This window comes from Muntiacus reevesi, chromosome 4, assembly GCF_963930625.1.
Source record: "Muntiacus reevesi chromosome 4, mMunRee1.1, whole genome shotgun sequence".
NCBI lineage: Eukaryota > Metazoa > Chordata > Mammalia > Artiodactyla > Cervidae > Muntiacus > Muntiacus reevesi.
The window spans coordinates 35399602-35415170 of NC_089252.1; the positions used below are offsets into that span (position 1 = coordinate 35399602).

General features: G+C 53.8%; 1 protein-coding gene and 1 non-coding gene across 3 annotated transcripts in view; one reads left to right on the forward strand and one right to left on the reverse strand.

The window, feature by feature from the left end:
* EMILIN2 (elastin microfibril interfacer 2) overlaps nt 1-13282 on the forward strand; it is a 56083-nt gene extending 42801 nt beyond the window's left edge. The window contains exons 5-8 of one of the 2 annotated variants that reach the window (XM_065932516.1): nt 9449-9826; nt 11063-11095; nt 11343-11471; nt 12261-13281. In XM_065932516.1, the coding sequence (XP_065788588.1) occupies nt 9449-9826; nt 11063-11095; nt 11343-11471; nt 12261-12598 (878 nt within the window). In that variant the 3' untranslated portion in view covers nt 12599-13281. Of the gene's footprint in view, nt 1-9448; nt 9842-11062; nt 11096-11324; nt 11472-12260 lie in introns of both variants that reach the window. The other variant, XM_065932517.1, reaches the window with a different exon arrangement.
* On the reverse strand, nt 2017-2089 carry TRNAE-CUC (transfer RNA glutamic acid (anticodon CUC)). Its single transcript has one exon. It is a non-coding gene; the product is annotated as a tRNA-Glu (tRNA).
* Nucleotides 13283-15569: the final 2287 nt, after the last annotated feature.

The following is a 15569-nucleotide window of genomic DNA, read 5'->3' on the forward strand; positions in this document are numbered from 1 at the left end:
ATGATAAGTATTGTTCCTGTGCATGTAAATCATTTCAGTCCTGTCCGACTCTTTGCAGTCCCATGGACTGTAGCCCACCAGGCTCCCCTATCCTTAGGATTCTCCAGGCAAGGATAGTGGAGTGGGTTGCCATGCCCTCCTCCAGGGATCAAACTCACATCTCCTGCATGGGCATGCATATTTACCACTAGTGCCGCCTGGGAAGCCCCCCTGTTCCTAAGAAGTATTTTTTTTCCCCTATTTTTTGGCTGTTTTGTGTGGCATGCAGGATCTTTGTTCCCTGACCAGGAATCAAACCTGTGCCTCCTGCAATGGAAGCAGGGAGTCTTAACCACTGAACAATAGAGAAGTCCCAGTAGTGTATTAAACAGTAACTGGCCCTTGGTCATCCCTCAGCGTCAGCATGACTGTGACCCTCTGTTCCCTCTGCTGGACGTCCCTTCAGCTTCTGGCTGAAATCCTCTCCTCTTCCTACAGGTCCCCAGACCTGCAGCCTCAGAGCAGTGAAGGTGGGCTCGCCCACACTGCAGACGTGGGATGAGAACCGCAGGTGTTCTGCTGAATGTTCTAGGGATCCAGAGGGTTTTGTTCTTTCTTTCTTTTTCTTGTTTTCTTGTCTAAACTGGGACTGAAGTGTAAAGTGTAAAAAGCCGAGAAATCTCCCCTCCGTACCATTTAGGTTCTTGTTGTTCTTGTTTAGTCGCTCAGTTGTGTCCGACTCTTTGTGACCTCATGAACTGAAGCCCGCCAGGCTCTTCTGTCCATGGAATTCTCCAGGCAAGAATACTGGAATGGGTTGCCATTATCTTCTCCAGGGGATATTCCTGAGCCAGGGATCAAACCCAAGTCTCCTGCTTGGCAGGTGGATTGTTTACCTCCAGGGAAGCCCAACATTTAGGATTCATGGTTAGATAAATCAGGTTCTGAACGACAAGGGGATGGGGAATCCTCTATTCTTCTGTGGATGTGGCCTCAGAGGTCTGGTCCTGTTCCCATTCCCCCCCGCCCCACCCCCAGCTCCCTGTCGAGTTCCTTTAGCTGCATCTTGCCCGCAGTTGCCCACTCTCTGCTCTACGGTAGTTACTGGGTAGGGGCAGCTCCAGGCCCTGGTCCCCAGCGTGGCTCAAAGGCAGAATCTGCTTCGTGCTGGGGCCCAGGGCCACCTCTGAGCCCACGGGCTTCCCCATCGCCCATCTGATCAGATACTGAGCCCTGGGCAGACTCCAGCAGTTCTGCTGTTCCCCTTTCACTTGGGATAGTAGGCGAGTTCCTGGTGTTGAGAAGCCTGGGGCTCCCACAGAGCTGAGGCAGGCCGAGGGACAGTCTCTGTGTCAGGGAAGCCCTCTTCCCCTGCATCACGGTTCCAAGAAGGGCCTTCCTGCCAGACACGCAGGACTGTTTCCACACACCCCAGTGACAGCAGCCCGCTGCTTCCTCTTTCCAATCTGCCACCCCTTTCTTCTGCAGATGTCTTCAGGCAATTTCTTGTAAGTACTTAAAAAAATTTTTTTTTTTAATTTTATTGACATATGGTTGATTTACAATGTTGTGCTAGTTTCCGGGTACAGCGAAGTGAGTCAGTTATACACCCACATGTACTCATTCTGTTTCAGATTCTTTTCTCATATAGGTTATCCCGGAATATTGTAGAGTTCCCTGGGCCATACAGGAGGTCCTGTAGGCTATCTGTCTTATATAGTAGAGTGTGTGTGTTCATCCCAAGTCCTGATTTACCCCTCACCCCTGTGTTTCCCCTTGAGTCACCATAAATTTGTTTTCAATATCTGTAAGTCTGATTCTGTTTTGTAAGTTCAGTTGTTTCATTTTTTTTAAAAGTTGGGTTCCACATATAAGTGATGTCATATGCTATTTGTCTCTGTTTGGCTTACTTCATTTAGTATCATAGTCTCTAGATCCATCCATATTGCTGCAAATGGCATTACTTCATTCTTTTTCTAAAATTTATTTTTATTTATTCGACTGCCTTGGGTGTTAGTTGAGGCATGTGGGATCTAGTTCCCTGACCAGGGATCGAACCTGGGCCCCATGCATTGAGAGTGTGGAGTCTTAGCCACTGGACCACCAGGGAAGTCCCATTTCTTTCTTTTTAATGGCTGAGTAATATTTCATTGTATGTATGAACCACATCTTCTTTATCCATTCTTCTATCCACGGGCATTCAGGTGGCTTCCATGTCTTGGCTCGTGTAAATATTGTTGCAGGGAACAGGGGGTGCATGTATGGTTTTTTTCAAATACATTCCCAGGAGTGGGATTGCTGGATCATGTTTTTGTTGTTCAGTCATGTTCTCTCTGCCCACCAGGCTCCTCTGTCCTCCATTATCCCCTGGAGTTTGTTCAAATTCATGTTCGTTGAGTCCCTATCCTGGATCATATGGTAGTTCTATTTTTAGTTTTGAATGATATGAATAACATTTCATTTGGGGGTGCTACAGATTTAAGAACCCCATCTTTATCCAGTTGCTTAGCCTAAGCGGTGCTGCAAGAATGAAAAAAACACAGTTTTTTTCAAATAAGTACTTAATCATAAAGCCTGGCGGGGGGAAGAGTGGCCTCATGCCAGTGTTATGACAGTTTTGGCCTTCAACTTGAAACTGGCTGAGTTGGAGGCCAGCGTAGGTCCCAGATAGTGTGATGGATTCAGTCCAAGTTTCATAAACACATAAAGGCTACATAAACCGCACAGACTCGGACCACGCTGCCTCTGGACAATACCTGCCCTCTGCCCTGTGAGCATCTGGTTTCTGTAAAGCTCTTGGGTTGGTGAAAGCCGCGGCTGCTTTTCTCTGTCTGAACCTTGACTCTGGACCTGCTGTGTCCCTAGCACCGGGCTCTCCCACAGCTGCGCGCAGAGTCCCCTGCGAGCTTGACAGAAATAAGGACTCTGGGCTCCCTCGGGAGACTCCTGCTCAGCAGGGGTGAGGTCAGTTCCAGGAATTTGTAATTAAATTTGTAATTAAAACAAAGAACCCCCCAGCTCCTGTCCTGGAAGCGGAAGGCAGACCCCCCTCAGAGGCAGCTGGGCCAGAGAGCAGCGGAGAAGCAGGGGTGAGGGGTGAGAAGGGAGGGGAAGCCCTGTGTGCGGAGCCGCAGCGCCCGCGCCAGCTCCGTGGGGCCCTGCGTGTCCGCGGACGGGCTCTGCCCACGTGTCTGTGCCGCCTCACGTCCTGACCGCGGCGGCTTTACAGCGAGTCTTAAAGTCAGGTAGACCTTCTGCGTGTCCATGTATGGCTTCGAATCAGCTTGTGAATTTCTATCAAAGAAGAAATCCCCGGTGACTTCTCAGGTCGGGTTGGCCTCTCTGGGGTCACTGATAACGGGTGACCTCTGTTCGATGTAAACACGCGAGGCTGGAGCTGTGTCTGTGGCAGTGATCTCCAGGTCGCGCCTTTCAGAAACGCCAGCCTGTTTGTCCTGTGGAGGCTGATTCCAGGGGCCTCTGCGTGGTCACACTGGGCGGGACTCCTTTCTTGGCGCGGCTCCGTGCTCTGGAGGGACGGTCAGTACGGGCCCTAGATAGGTCACAGTCTAGGTCATGGTCTCTAGATCCATCCGTGTTGCTGCAAATGCTTTGCTTCATTCTTTTTTTTTTTTTTTTGCTTCATTCTTTTTCTAAAATTTTATTTATTTGGCTGTCCTGGGTGCTAGTAGAGGCATGTGGGATTTGGATCCCTGACCAGGGATCAAACCCAGGCCCCATGCATTGGGAGTGTGGAGTCTTAGCCACTGGACTACCAGAGAAGTCCCATATTTATTTCTTTTTAACGGCTGAGTAATATTTCATTGTATATATATATTTACCGCATCTTCTTTATCCATCACTGCTGTGATGGAATCACACAGCGCCCCCGGGACCAGCTTGCGTGTTTTCTCTCTTCGTTCCAGCCAAAGCGCAAAGCAGCATTTCCACTGCTGTTTGCTCAGAGTAGGACAGTTCCTGCGAACCCGTGGTCTCCCCCGCCCTGCTGTCAAGGGAGCTGCGGGGGGGTTTCTGTGCATCCTCTCCCCAGCCCTGAGGCTCTTTCACATGCCTTCCCATCCTCTCCACCCTTGACCTTCCAGCAGGGAGACCAGCGAGTGTCTCCTCGAAGCCCCCGCCTCGTGCCCCTGGCCTGGTCAGCGCAGGGACCTGCTCCCTCAGCACTGAGCCTGGCATTTCTCGTCAGGGTGGCGTGGGCCCTTCCCAGGCACAGAGCTTTGCCAAGCAGTGTGACCATCCTTCCACTTAGCCTGCTGTATGTCAGAATGTGGGTGGGTTTCTTTTAAAGCCAGAAGTCCTGGGAATTCCCTGGCAATCCTGTGGTTAGAATCCCATGCTTTCACTGCCAAGGGTCCAGGTTCAATCCTTTGTCGGGGAATTTAACATCCTGCAAGACATGCAACCAAAAAAAAAGAAGATATAAAGTCAGAAGTCTTGATTGCCACCTTTGAAACAGTCCCACCACCCCGACCTGTAGTTGCATTTGGTCAGCAGACATAACCCTCGCAATGCCAGGCAGCTTCCCACCCCCTCCCCGCGCTGGGCTTCTAGTGAATTGGCCTGGACGTTTGCACAGTAACTTGTCACTGTCAGGGATGTGGCCCCGCACCCATCACTTCATCTGATCAGCCAAACTCTGCCTGCTTGTCAGGAGACTTTGAGGGTTTAGCCCGAGTGGGTTGATGACTCAGCCACGTCGCCAACACAGACTCTGACATCCCCGCAGCTCTGCACTGTGACACGACTTCGTGGGGTTACTGTTAGTTTCCTCAGGCAGGTCTTCATCTTAGCAAAGGTGACAGTGGCTTTTAGTAAGAACTCCAGCGGAGTGGGAGCGGCCTTTCCTACTGCCGCAGGCTCCATCCTTGGGGAGGCTGTGGCCCGGCCTGTGGACAGCTACACGAGGCCATTGCGGGGGCGTCGGGACAGAGACCTGGAGGCAGGCTGTGGAAGAAAAGCATCACCATGCCTCACGTGGAACACGGGCAGCCCCACTTGGTTCTTATGAACTCAACTTTTCAAATGGTCACTGGATTAGAAACATATGTGCAGCTCGAAAAGACACTGGCTGCCAGAGTTATCTTCCCAGACAGAGCAAGATGCTGTCCAGTTTGTTTCAAGCGTGTAATAAATGTGTGCATTAGAGACACTACGTGATGTGCTGGGGGCCAAGGTTGGGGAGCAGTCAGGATCCAGGGCTGCTCTCTCGTGCCGTCTCTGCTGTGATGTGAGGGGTGTCAGAGCCGCCTGTTCTGCAGAGTCCTGGACAGACTCCCCATGGTGATCAGTGCAGGATATTTGGCCCAAGTGGTTTATTTGTTCATTCTTTCCCCTCTGCCTTCCACTTGCTATCACAAGCCTGGGTGTTGAGGGAGTGGTGACTCTAAGAGGGAGAACTATCACTGATTCTAGGTACTGGCATTGCCCTTACAGACCCTAGAAAGACGATTATCATTGGCAAAGTTTGGGCCCCTCCTCTACTGGCTGGCGGGAGTGAGGGTGCGGCCCAGGGTACCAGGCTTTCTTCCTTCACCAAATACTCAAGACGTCTCAATGTCACATGCCAGTCCCTGGTGACAAAACGTCATTAAAACGTGTCCTCAAGTGTTCATCAGGAGAAGGCAAGGGCACCCCACTCCAGTACTCTTGCCTGGAGGATCCCATGGATGGAGGAGCCTGGGAGGCTGCAGTCCATGGGGTCGCCAGGAGTCAGACATGACTGAGCGACTTCACTTTCACTTTTCACTTTCATGCATTGGAGAAGGAAATGGCAACCCACTCCAGTGTTCTTGCCCGGAGAATCCCAGGGACGGAGGAGCCTGGTGGGCTGCTGTCTATGGGGTCACACAGAGTCGGACATGACTGAAGCGACTTAGCAGCAGCAGCAAGTGTTCATCGTCCAGCAAGTGAGGAGAGGTGTAAAAACCAGACAGGCCCTCAGAGCTATGTGATTGGGAGGCAGGATTGTTAGGCGCTGCTGGGCTTCACAAGGAGGAGCGGGACTGTGGGGAGGGGCGTGTGTCGTCCAGGGTTCCCGAAGAGCCCAGCCCCAGGGGCTGGACTGAAGGCAGCAGGAGACGATGGAGCAGGTGGTGCGGACACGGCTGTCAGAGGAGATTCGACTGGATTTTACGAGCAGTGGAGGACAGCTGGAGGTTCCTGAGCAGGGAAGATGACTAGGACGGACTCGGCTCTGAGAAAGGTGGGGAGGAAGGACCCAAAGGATGATTCAAAACGAGAAGAGGCTGGACTTAGCCCAGATCAGGGTGCGTGTGAAAAAGAGGGCAGAGTGAAATAAGACTCGAGCATCTAGACAAAGTGACGGGGAGACAGATGGTGCTTCAGAGAAAGAGGGATGATTTGAAGGGTTTGTGGGGGCATAGGTACCAAAAAAGGTGCGAGGGGCTCGTACTTGGCTATTTTTTAGATGCTTTGTGAACTGTAATTCTTTGAGGGTTATAGGACTGGGACAGTTTTGTGTTTCAATTATGGGTGGAGATGCACAAACTTGGGCTGAAGGGAAGGAGCCAGTGGGGCGGAAGGAAATAGATGCAGAGGAGAGGAGTGATGTTGGAGGAGCTTCTCCAGCAGAGAAGGGAGGTGGGCCTGGGGTTCAGGTGGGAGCCTGCGCTGGGGAGGGAGGCCAACTTGTGAGCCGAGGAACAGCGTTAGGAGGAGGAGAGATGGACAAGGAGGGACCTGAGCATGCTTGGACTGGAGGGAAAGCAGACGAGATGGGCCCTTGGTGTCTTCTATGTTTTAGAAAAATAAAACATTTCTGAGAAATTTACAATGGAAACCACCTCCCCTGCCCCTTCTCCCTGTTACCATTCTCATCCCAGAAGTGGCCATGTGCAACTCCTTGAGCTGTTTTCTCCCCCGAAGTTCACTTCCATATTTCTAAATCAACTTATTAGCTTTAGATATCTCTATATGAATATTATATACAGTATTTGACATTATTTATCAGCTGCAGAATTAACCTATAAGGCTCTCTCGTCTCCCCCTCCTCCCAGCTCCCAGTAGTTATACCACAGAAATCAAGCCAGTATTGATACTATTAGCTAAACAGCTCAATAATAGCCAAATAGGATTGTGTTGCTTTCCTCTGAGTTAGTGGGAGTGTTATTCACTAGATTTTATGTATCTGTCTTGGGATTCTCACTCACTGAAACTCTCTCAACACCATACAAAGTATCATCATTTGTTGGTTTCATTTTTAAATTTTTTTGGCAAATTATGCAGATTTTTTTAAAAATTTCAAATTGGAGAATAATTGCTTTACAATGTTGTTGGTTTCTGTTGTACAACAATGTGAATCAATGTAAGTATACATTTATTCCCTTCCATTTTTTAATCTAATGACCTCCCTCTGGGAGTTCTCTCTTCCCCACACAGCCTGGACTGCTTCCTCTCTAGACTTGAGAAAGCTCTAAGGCTTTCCATCTGAAACTTCTTTCACTACCATCCTAGAAGTTTCTTGAACTTCTCTCCTGTCTTACACCCTTTTCTTTACTCCACTTTTTTTTTTTAATGGTTTACTTTCAGTGGAGTACATTTTCCAATAGCTTTTTAAGAAAGGGTGCTTGAGAGTTTTGCTGGTCTTTAAATTTCATGGCTGAAAACAGGTTTATTCTATCTAGTTTCACAACTGGCAGATGTTTTAGCTGAGTATAGAACTCAAGATTAACGATATTCCTTTAACATTTGAAGGTGGTGTTCTTTTGCTTTCTGTACTCTCAAGGAGTCTAATGATGTCCTTCTGGTTTGAAGTCACTTCTCTCCCCCAAGTCTGTAGGATCTTCTCTCTATCCTCAGTGTTCTGAATATGCCTTGGTTGGCGTCTTTCATTCAGTAACCCAGCTGGGATCCTTTACAATTCTGGTGAATTGTGTATTTGATTCTCTCCTTAGCACCTCTCTATGCCCCAGTTTTTCTATTTTTTTCAAGAAAGTTCTGAGTTGGAAAGAATCTAACTTTGCTACAGTTTCTCTCCTATTATCCATTATTTTATCTACCTGGTCTACCTTCTAAAAGATCTCCTCGATTTTGTCTACCAACTCTTTGAATTTTCTTTTTGGCAAGCATATTTCTAATCAGTAAGGACATTCTTATTCTTTGGTTAGGCCTCTTAAATACCAATCTATTCTTGTACTTTGGATGCAGTGCCTTCTGTCTCTCTGAGTTTATTTGCCTATTTTGTAGAGTAGGCAGAGTTTATAAGAAACATAGTACATGTGGGAGAGCATGCAAAGAAGCAGTTTATTTCGGACAGAAGAAGCTCGAGGGTGGGCATCCTTGCCAGTAAAGAGTATGTCTTAACTACATGTTTATTTTCTTGTATTATCTGTTTTTTCAGAGTTCCTTTTTATTGGATGGTTATTTCCTTCTCATCCTGTCCTTCACTGTGGCTAGTGGTGTCTCCATGTCTGAAATCCTTCATGCCACAGTTTGAGAATTATGGTGTGAATTAACTTATCTTCAATGCATCTAGAGTGGTATTAGCTCTGTACCATCTTGGGGGCACTTGAGAAAGTGATGATCAGTTCATTCAGCTCATTTTCTGGAGGGCTTCATCCTCTCATGTAAAGGCTGCTTGAGGAAAAGCCTCCCTTGGGGCTGGAGGTGGGCTAGCAACCCAGCTCTGAGGGTAGAGGGACATGTGTTCCATCTGCCACCATCACCTTTGTGAGTTTAAAAACAGAACCAGACTGGGGTGGGGGTGGGGGTACAATGCAGTTACTGATTTTACTTGATCATAACTTTGGAGCTTTGGAACCTGGGCCATGGCAGGCACCCTACAGATGGAGGGGGAGGAGGTGGGTGGGGGTTGGCTGTTGAGGAAGGTATCGAGGCCAATCCTGGTTATTCTTATATGTCTTGCAGGCCTGCAGGAAGGGCTTCCTGGAAGAGCAGTTCCAGGAATGTATTCAGAGTAGGAAATGGCAGTTTCCAGGCTGTGTCTCAGCACTGTCCGAGAGGGCAGGGAGTGTGAACAGGAGGCTCCTGCAGTGGAAGTACTCCAGCTGGTGATCTTAAGGCTGTGGTGACCCCTGTGCCTGCTGCAGAGGCAGCTCGCACTCTCTGACACTCTGGGTCATGTGAGGTCCACAGAAGCAGGCCCCTCGACTCATGGGGCTGGTGGTGGCAGGCAGGTACAGTTGCAGGGTCATTATGAGGTTTTTGCTGCTGGAACCAAGGGCCATGTTATTTTGGGGAGAGCAACAATCATGTAGAGAGAGAGGCTGAAGACACTCCTCTCTGGGGCAAGGGGTCCCCACGCTGTGGTGGCTGCTCTCATGTTTACCAGTGGACCTGGCCCAGGGACCCCCAAGCACACGCCTTCCAGGAAGCCATGCCCACGGGGTCTCACAGAGGGGCCTGTGGTTGAGCAGTCAAGTCTGTGGTTTTTAACTCTGTATCTCTTTCTACTTTCCCCAATGCTCAGCGGAGGAGCCCTCAGAAACGCCTCAGCCTCTACCCCGGGGGAAGGCCCAGGAGGAGGCAGGAAAGCCCTCGAGCCCGGCAGAGGCCCCCACAGAGCTGTCCACTCCAGTGCTGACCCCACTGCCGCCACCCAGCACTCCTGTGCCTCCAAGGGACCCAGGACAGAAGCCCATCCTGCCCAAGAGACGCCCCCCACCCCTTCGGCCTGGCTGGACAGGGCTGCCCTTCTTGCCTGGCTCCACAGGGGTCATCATGGAGACTGGAGAGGCCGGCCCCCCAGGCAGGATGCGGGTGTCGGGGCGGGGCCTGCCCCGGGGCGTGGATGGCCAGACTGGGCAGCGGCCAATCCCCAGCGCCGAGGGCTACGCAGGAGCTCCAGGTAAGAGCACCCCAGGTGCTGGGAGGCTGCTGTGGGGCTCTGTGGGTCATGGGTCCAGCGTCCAGAACTGAGCTGTCCAAAGCTGCTGCAGTGCCCTGGGCACAGAACATCACACTTAGAATTGCACCCGGGGCTATATGACTTGTGCCATCCAGGCAGCTCGCTGATCCTCGCAGCAGGAAGTGGACTCGGCAAACCAAACATGTCCCAGGAGCCTGGGCAGCAGAAAAGAGAGCACACCACTAAGTGGGTAGGGTGGAAGGTCTGGCTCCAACATTAGATGTGTTGTTGGAGGCTGGAGGATGGCAGAAGTTGGAAGAGGGAGGAGGATGCAGGAGACTGGAGGATGGTGAGAGGTTGGAGAATAGAAGTTGGATGCTGGAGATGGTTGCAGGAGGGTTGGGAGGATGAAGCTGGAGAAGGTTAGATGGAGGAAGTTGGAGGAGGCTGGAGGACGTTGGAGGATGGGAGAGACTGGGGAAGGATGGAGGAAGGAGGGTGGAGGAGGAGGAATTTGGAAGTTGTTGGAGGAAGTTGGACGAGGATGAAGGAAGTTGAAAGACATTGGAGGCTGGAGTTTGGAGGCTGGAGGTTGAATTTTGGAGAAGGATGAAGGAGGCTGGACAAGGGAGGAAATTGGAGGATGGCTGAGGTTGGAAAATGGAGGTTGGAAGAGGCTGGAGGAGACTAGAGGAGTTTGGATTTTGGAGGAGGTTGGATGCTGGAGGAGGACGGAGGTGGAGGTTAGAGGAAGAGGAGAGGTCAGGGGACACTCACTGTGTTTCTGTCCTGAAGTAGGTGCTAGACACGCAGCTCCTTGACCAGCACCATGGCTGACATTCTGACACATGAGGAAACAGGCTGTGAGCTGTGACGTGTAAACCCGTGGTGTTGGGTGAGGGAAGTCACATCAGCTGTCAGCGGATAGTACCACCCTCAGAGTTACACCCATCAATAGCTAGAAGTGCCCCCCTGCAGGAAGCAATGCGGCTGCCATGTGGGGCAGTCAGGGCGGTTCCTCTTAGCCGCCCCTGGCTCTTAGGCAGGGTGCTGCCTTCTCCAGGATGACAGCGTCCCTTCTGTTAGTTGCACGTATCATGGGTGCTTATATTCTGTCAGGTGATGTGCTCCTTTGCACCTCTGTCCATCCTCCTACTGTGTGTGAGGAACAAGGGGCAAAGGAGGGGCTCAGAAATGAGGGGCTGTAAGGGTTCTGACAGAGCGTCTGTTTTTCAGGGTACCCCAAGTCACCGCCTGCAGCCTCCCCAGGTACGTCAGCCAGGACAGCAGGGGTGGGAGGGGAGGCCTGGGCGCCCCACCCCCAGACATCATGCACGCGCCAAGCCCCCACCTGACACACAGCGCCCCAGGCCCTCCCACAGCCGCCTGCTCCTCCGAGGACGAGGTTGGGCCCCAGGTGTGTCCACCCTGAGGGGAAGTGAGAGGCCGAGGCCGCCCCTTGGGACTGCACACAGGCCTGGGCTGGGCCTGACGAGAGCGCACCCTGTCCCCCCAGGGGCTCCGGCGCCGTCTCTCGTGTCCTTCTCCGCGGGGCTCACCCGGAAGCCCTTCCCCAGCGACGCCGGCGTGGTCCTGTTCAACAAGGTGCTGGTGAACGATGGGGACGTGTACGACCCCAGCACCGGTGAGTCTGCCCGCGCTCAGCTGCTCCGGAGGTGGAGAAGAAGGCCCTCCCGCTGCCCCTTTCTGAGCCAGAACCCGCTTACCCTGCCGGGACGGGATACATGAGCCCCAGCCCCCAAATGGGAGGCCAGCCTTGAGCCGGGGCTGCTGCCCCCGGGGCTGTGGGTGTCTCACCTGCGAGAGGAGAGACAGGGCCCCTTGGTCCCCGCTATCCTCCCGCCCACGGGCACCAGCGGACGGGGCGGTCACAGGTCACACGCGTGAGGTAACCGGGGCTCTGTGCGGCCCCTGGGGGGAAGCAGTGGTTCTTGGCAGGGGTGGGAGCTGCCTCCCACGCCCCGGGTTCTAGCATCAGAGCTGCTTTGCTGTGTGCTCATGGCCAGCTTTCTGGGCACCCTTGCTCCCCCTGGCCCAGACGCCCAGAACCAGAGTCTGGGCCGTGGGTCATAGTAAATGGGTTCCGGTGACGCTGAGCAGGGACGCAGGCCGTGTGCCCAGAGCGCAGGGCCTGGTCTGTCCCTGAGGCCCTCGGGTACGATTAAGAGCTCAGTGACCTGGCCGTCTCAGGGCAGGTCGAAGACTCGGGCCCCTCCCCAGAGCCCTCGGAGGTGGCCACTCCCGCCAGCGTGGGGTCTGGGCTCCAGCCGTATCTCCGCAGCTCATCCCCCCGCAGTGGGCCTGCCTCTGGTGGGGAGGGGGCGAGCTGTCTGCCGTCACCCGGGCTGAGTGCCCGCTCGGCGCACAGGCCGTGATGGGTACCCCGCACTCAGGTCCCCCTTCCTCCCCGCAGGGGTCTTCACGGCTCCGTACGATGGGCGCTACCTGATCACGGCCACCCTCACGCCCGAGAGGGACGCGTACGTGGAGGCCGTCCTGTCGGTGGCCAACGCCAGCGTGGCCCAGCTGCACACGGCCGGCTACCGGAGAGAGTTCCTGGAGTACCACCGGCCGCAGGGGGCCCCGCACACCTGTGGGGGCCCGGGCGCCTTCCACCTCATCGTGCACCTCAAGGCGGGGGACGGCGTCAACATCGTGGTCACGGGGGGCCGGCTGGCACACACGGACTTTGACGAGATGTACTCCACCTTCAGCGGGGTCTTCCTGTACCCTTTTCTTTCCCACCTCTGAGGCAGCCGGGGAGCGGGAAGGGGCTGAGAGAGCTCGGAAGCTGTAATATATTCAGTGTGTGTGTAGCCGGGGCACGGGGCAAGCTCTCTGCAGGCACCCCGCCCCTCCCCCAAGACGGAGGTGGCCGGCGGCGGGGGGAAGCACGGGTGAATGTGGCCACCGCTCCCGTCACTCCGACTGGACAGCTGGACCAGAGTCGGAGGCGCCCCGCCTGCCCCCGGCTCCTCCCGCGTGCCCCCAGCCTCCGGCTGGGCCTACTAGGTGCTGACCGCGGAGGCGCCGACTGCTGCCTGATGGACCACATCCTCCTGATGGACAATGAGGAGGAGGAGCTGCTGAGAGGAGGCAGGCAGCAGAAGCTGGTACCCGCCGCGTCTGTCTTCACTGGAGCAGAGCCATCGCCGGCCGTCTGTCTTTGTTTACCCTGCCGGCGGGAGGAGAGTTGAAACACTGAAGTGGCACAGGCCACCACAGACCCAGGGTGGACAGTGGGCTGTCCCAGGCTTGGCGCGCCATCCCCTCCCCACCCCCGCCCCCACGCAGCATTTGCCTGGCTGAGAGGATAATGCAGGAGAGACTGGCGTGTGGCTTGTTGGGGCTCCTTGAATGACATGTACAACTCAAGTGCAAAGACAGGGAGTGGCAATAAAAGCATAAAACACTTCCAGTGTAAGGCTGGTGCCTCGTGGATTGAGGGTTGCTGCTAAAAAGCACAACTGGAGTAAGGCGAGTTTAACGGCTGTAAGAAGGAAGCTTGAATGCATGGATCTCAACTGTGCAACCGGCATCCCTCAGCATCCAGGCTGTGCACCACGGGGTTGTGGGCGGCTTATAAAGACAGACCGGATGTGCCTGGAGGTCAGAGCCCCCCACGGCGGAAAGCGGGGGGCTCTTCCAGGGAAGGTTGAATGTCACACTTAAGCAGCAGCTGTCCAAGCTAATGTGACTGCTTGCCGCCCAGCTCTAAGAGACCTCGTGCTCCCAGGGAACCAGAAGCTGACCACACCGAGGCCGTCTGGGAAGGGCAGGAACCTTCCCAGGGAGCCAGGGCCCCCACTCCTCTGCCAGCAGCCACACCAGCCCCCTTGGCTCCACATGGTTTTCACTGATCAGGCGGGTAAAACCTGCCGGCCAACTGAGTGCCACTGCAGGAGGCAGGTCCCAGGGAGAGACGTGACCATAGAAACAAGTCTCCCGGCCTAAATCAAGCCACCAGGTTGCTCTCATGCTATAAAAATGCCCTTTCCAGGACTGCTCACAAGTGAGATCACAGGGTGGCCACTGGGCCCTTGAGATGGGGGAGCCTCCCTCCTCACCCCTTCCTCCCAGCTAGGGCAGAGGGGCCCAGGACAGAAGGCCTGCTGTTTTCACGTTTTAAAGTTCAGGACCCTCCATCCGGGGCTCAGGGGTGGGGTGCATGCTCACCCTGTTTCTACAGCTGGGAGCTGGCTGTCAGCAGCTGTGGCTTCCTAGATATGACTCATGGGAAAAACCCCACGGCTGTGGAGTGTTTTCAGGAAACCCCAGTTGGCACATGGGTCTGCCCTCTCCCCTCACACCCCCTTCACAGGCCTTACCCAGGGCCAAGCAGGACAAACGCTCATTGGGAACCAGATGGAAGGCGGAGACTGACCTGCCTTGCTCCACGGATGGTTCTAGAGTGGTGAGTGTGGTGTCCTCCTCGGCGGGGTCTTATGACTCGTCTCTGTGAGTTTCAGCTCTGTGCCCACAACACGCAGTGTAGACAGCTCACAGCAGCTCCTGCACTGACTTGAGGAGGAAAGAGGTTCACCAGGAGTCAGCGTTGAGAAGGGAGCGGCTGTCCTTTTATACGGAGAGGAGCAGGCTGGGCTGAACTCAGGCTGAGTGGCTCGGAACAGCTCTCTCTGGAAGTCAGTGGCCCGGAGCTGAGAGCCTGGGAGCGAGACGTGTGGACCAGGGCCCTGGACTCAATCAGGCACGAGGTTACAACTTCTGAAATGATGGGGTTGCTGAGAAAAAGGTCAGGGTGCACCTTGAGATAAGCAGTGACGGGACTGGGATGTGTCAGTCCTGTCAGCAAACGGCCCCATTTAAATGATGAGAAACAAAATCAGCAATAAAGACTGAAAATCGGCACGGAATGCAATGTGAAGTTACTCCCACGTTAGCACATTTGTCTTTCTCAGTGAGCCTGTTCTCTTTTGAACTGTTGTCCACACTGTGCAGTTTGAAAGGAAAGAAGTATAGTCGTGACCAGACACACACTTGTAGCTGCACACGCAGACTCACTTCCCACCCCGGCTCGCCTCGCCCGTCTCGGCCACCAGGCAGCGGGGAGGGCAGCACACAGGAGGGAGTCTTTTCCGGATGTGAACCTGTCTGAGCGCCTCCCTCCTTTGCTGGAAGGGCTCTCCGCAGCGCCGCAGCCCTCACTCCCCGCCCAGCCATTCCATCACGAAAACAAGCAGAGAAGGTGGGTGCTATCCCCACATGCAGGCGCGTGCTTGAGGGAGTTGGTGGGTTCAGCGTGGGCTCAGCCACCAGAGGGAATCTTAAATAACACGTGGGGTGTGGTTTTTGACTCGGATCACTCTGAGCCTCCTGACAGCTGATGAAAACATCGGAGGGCTACATGCTGTTCACCCAGAGGAAGGGCTTTCATGCAAGGCGGGCGGCCAGCACCCCGAGCAAGGCTGAGGGCTGGGGGGTGCCGTCGGGAGGACACCAGGGGTGACCCCCAGAAATTACATAGGCACGACTGGATGGCTCCCTGGCAGAACCTACAAAGCAAGGGAGGTCAGTTCCCGCGGGTGGAGCCTCACTTCTGGAGTTAGGTTTTATAAAAACAAGCACCAAAAAGCAGCCCTTTCTATACACAAACTTAAGTGTCAGCAGAGATCGAAATGCTAATTTATGGAAATGAGCAACTTCTGGCAAAAGTTTAGAGAAAACAATTTAAATGTCCCCTGAAGGAAAAAGTCAAGAAGCG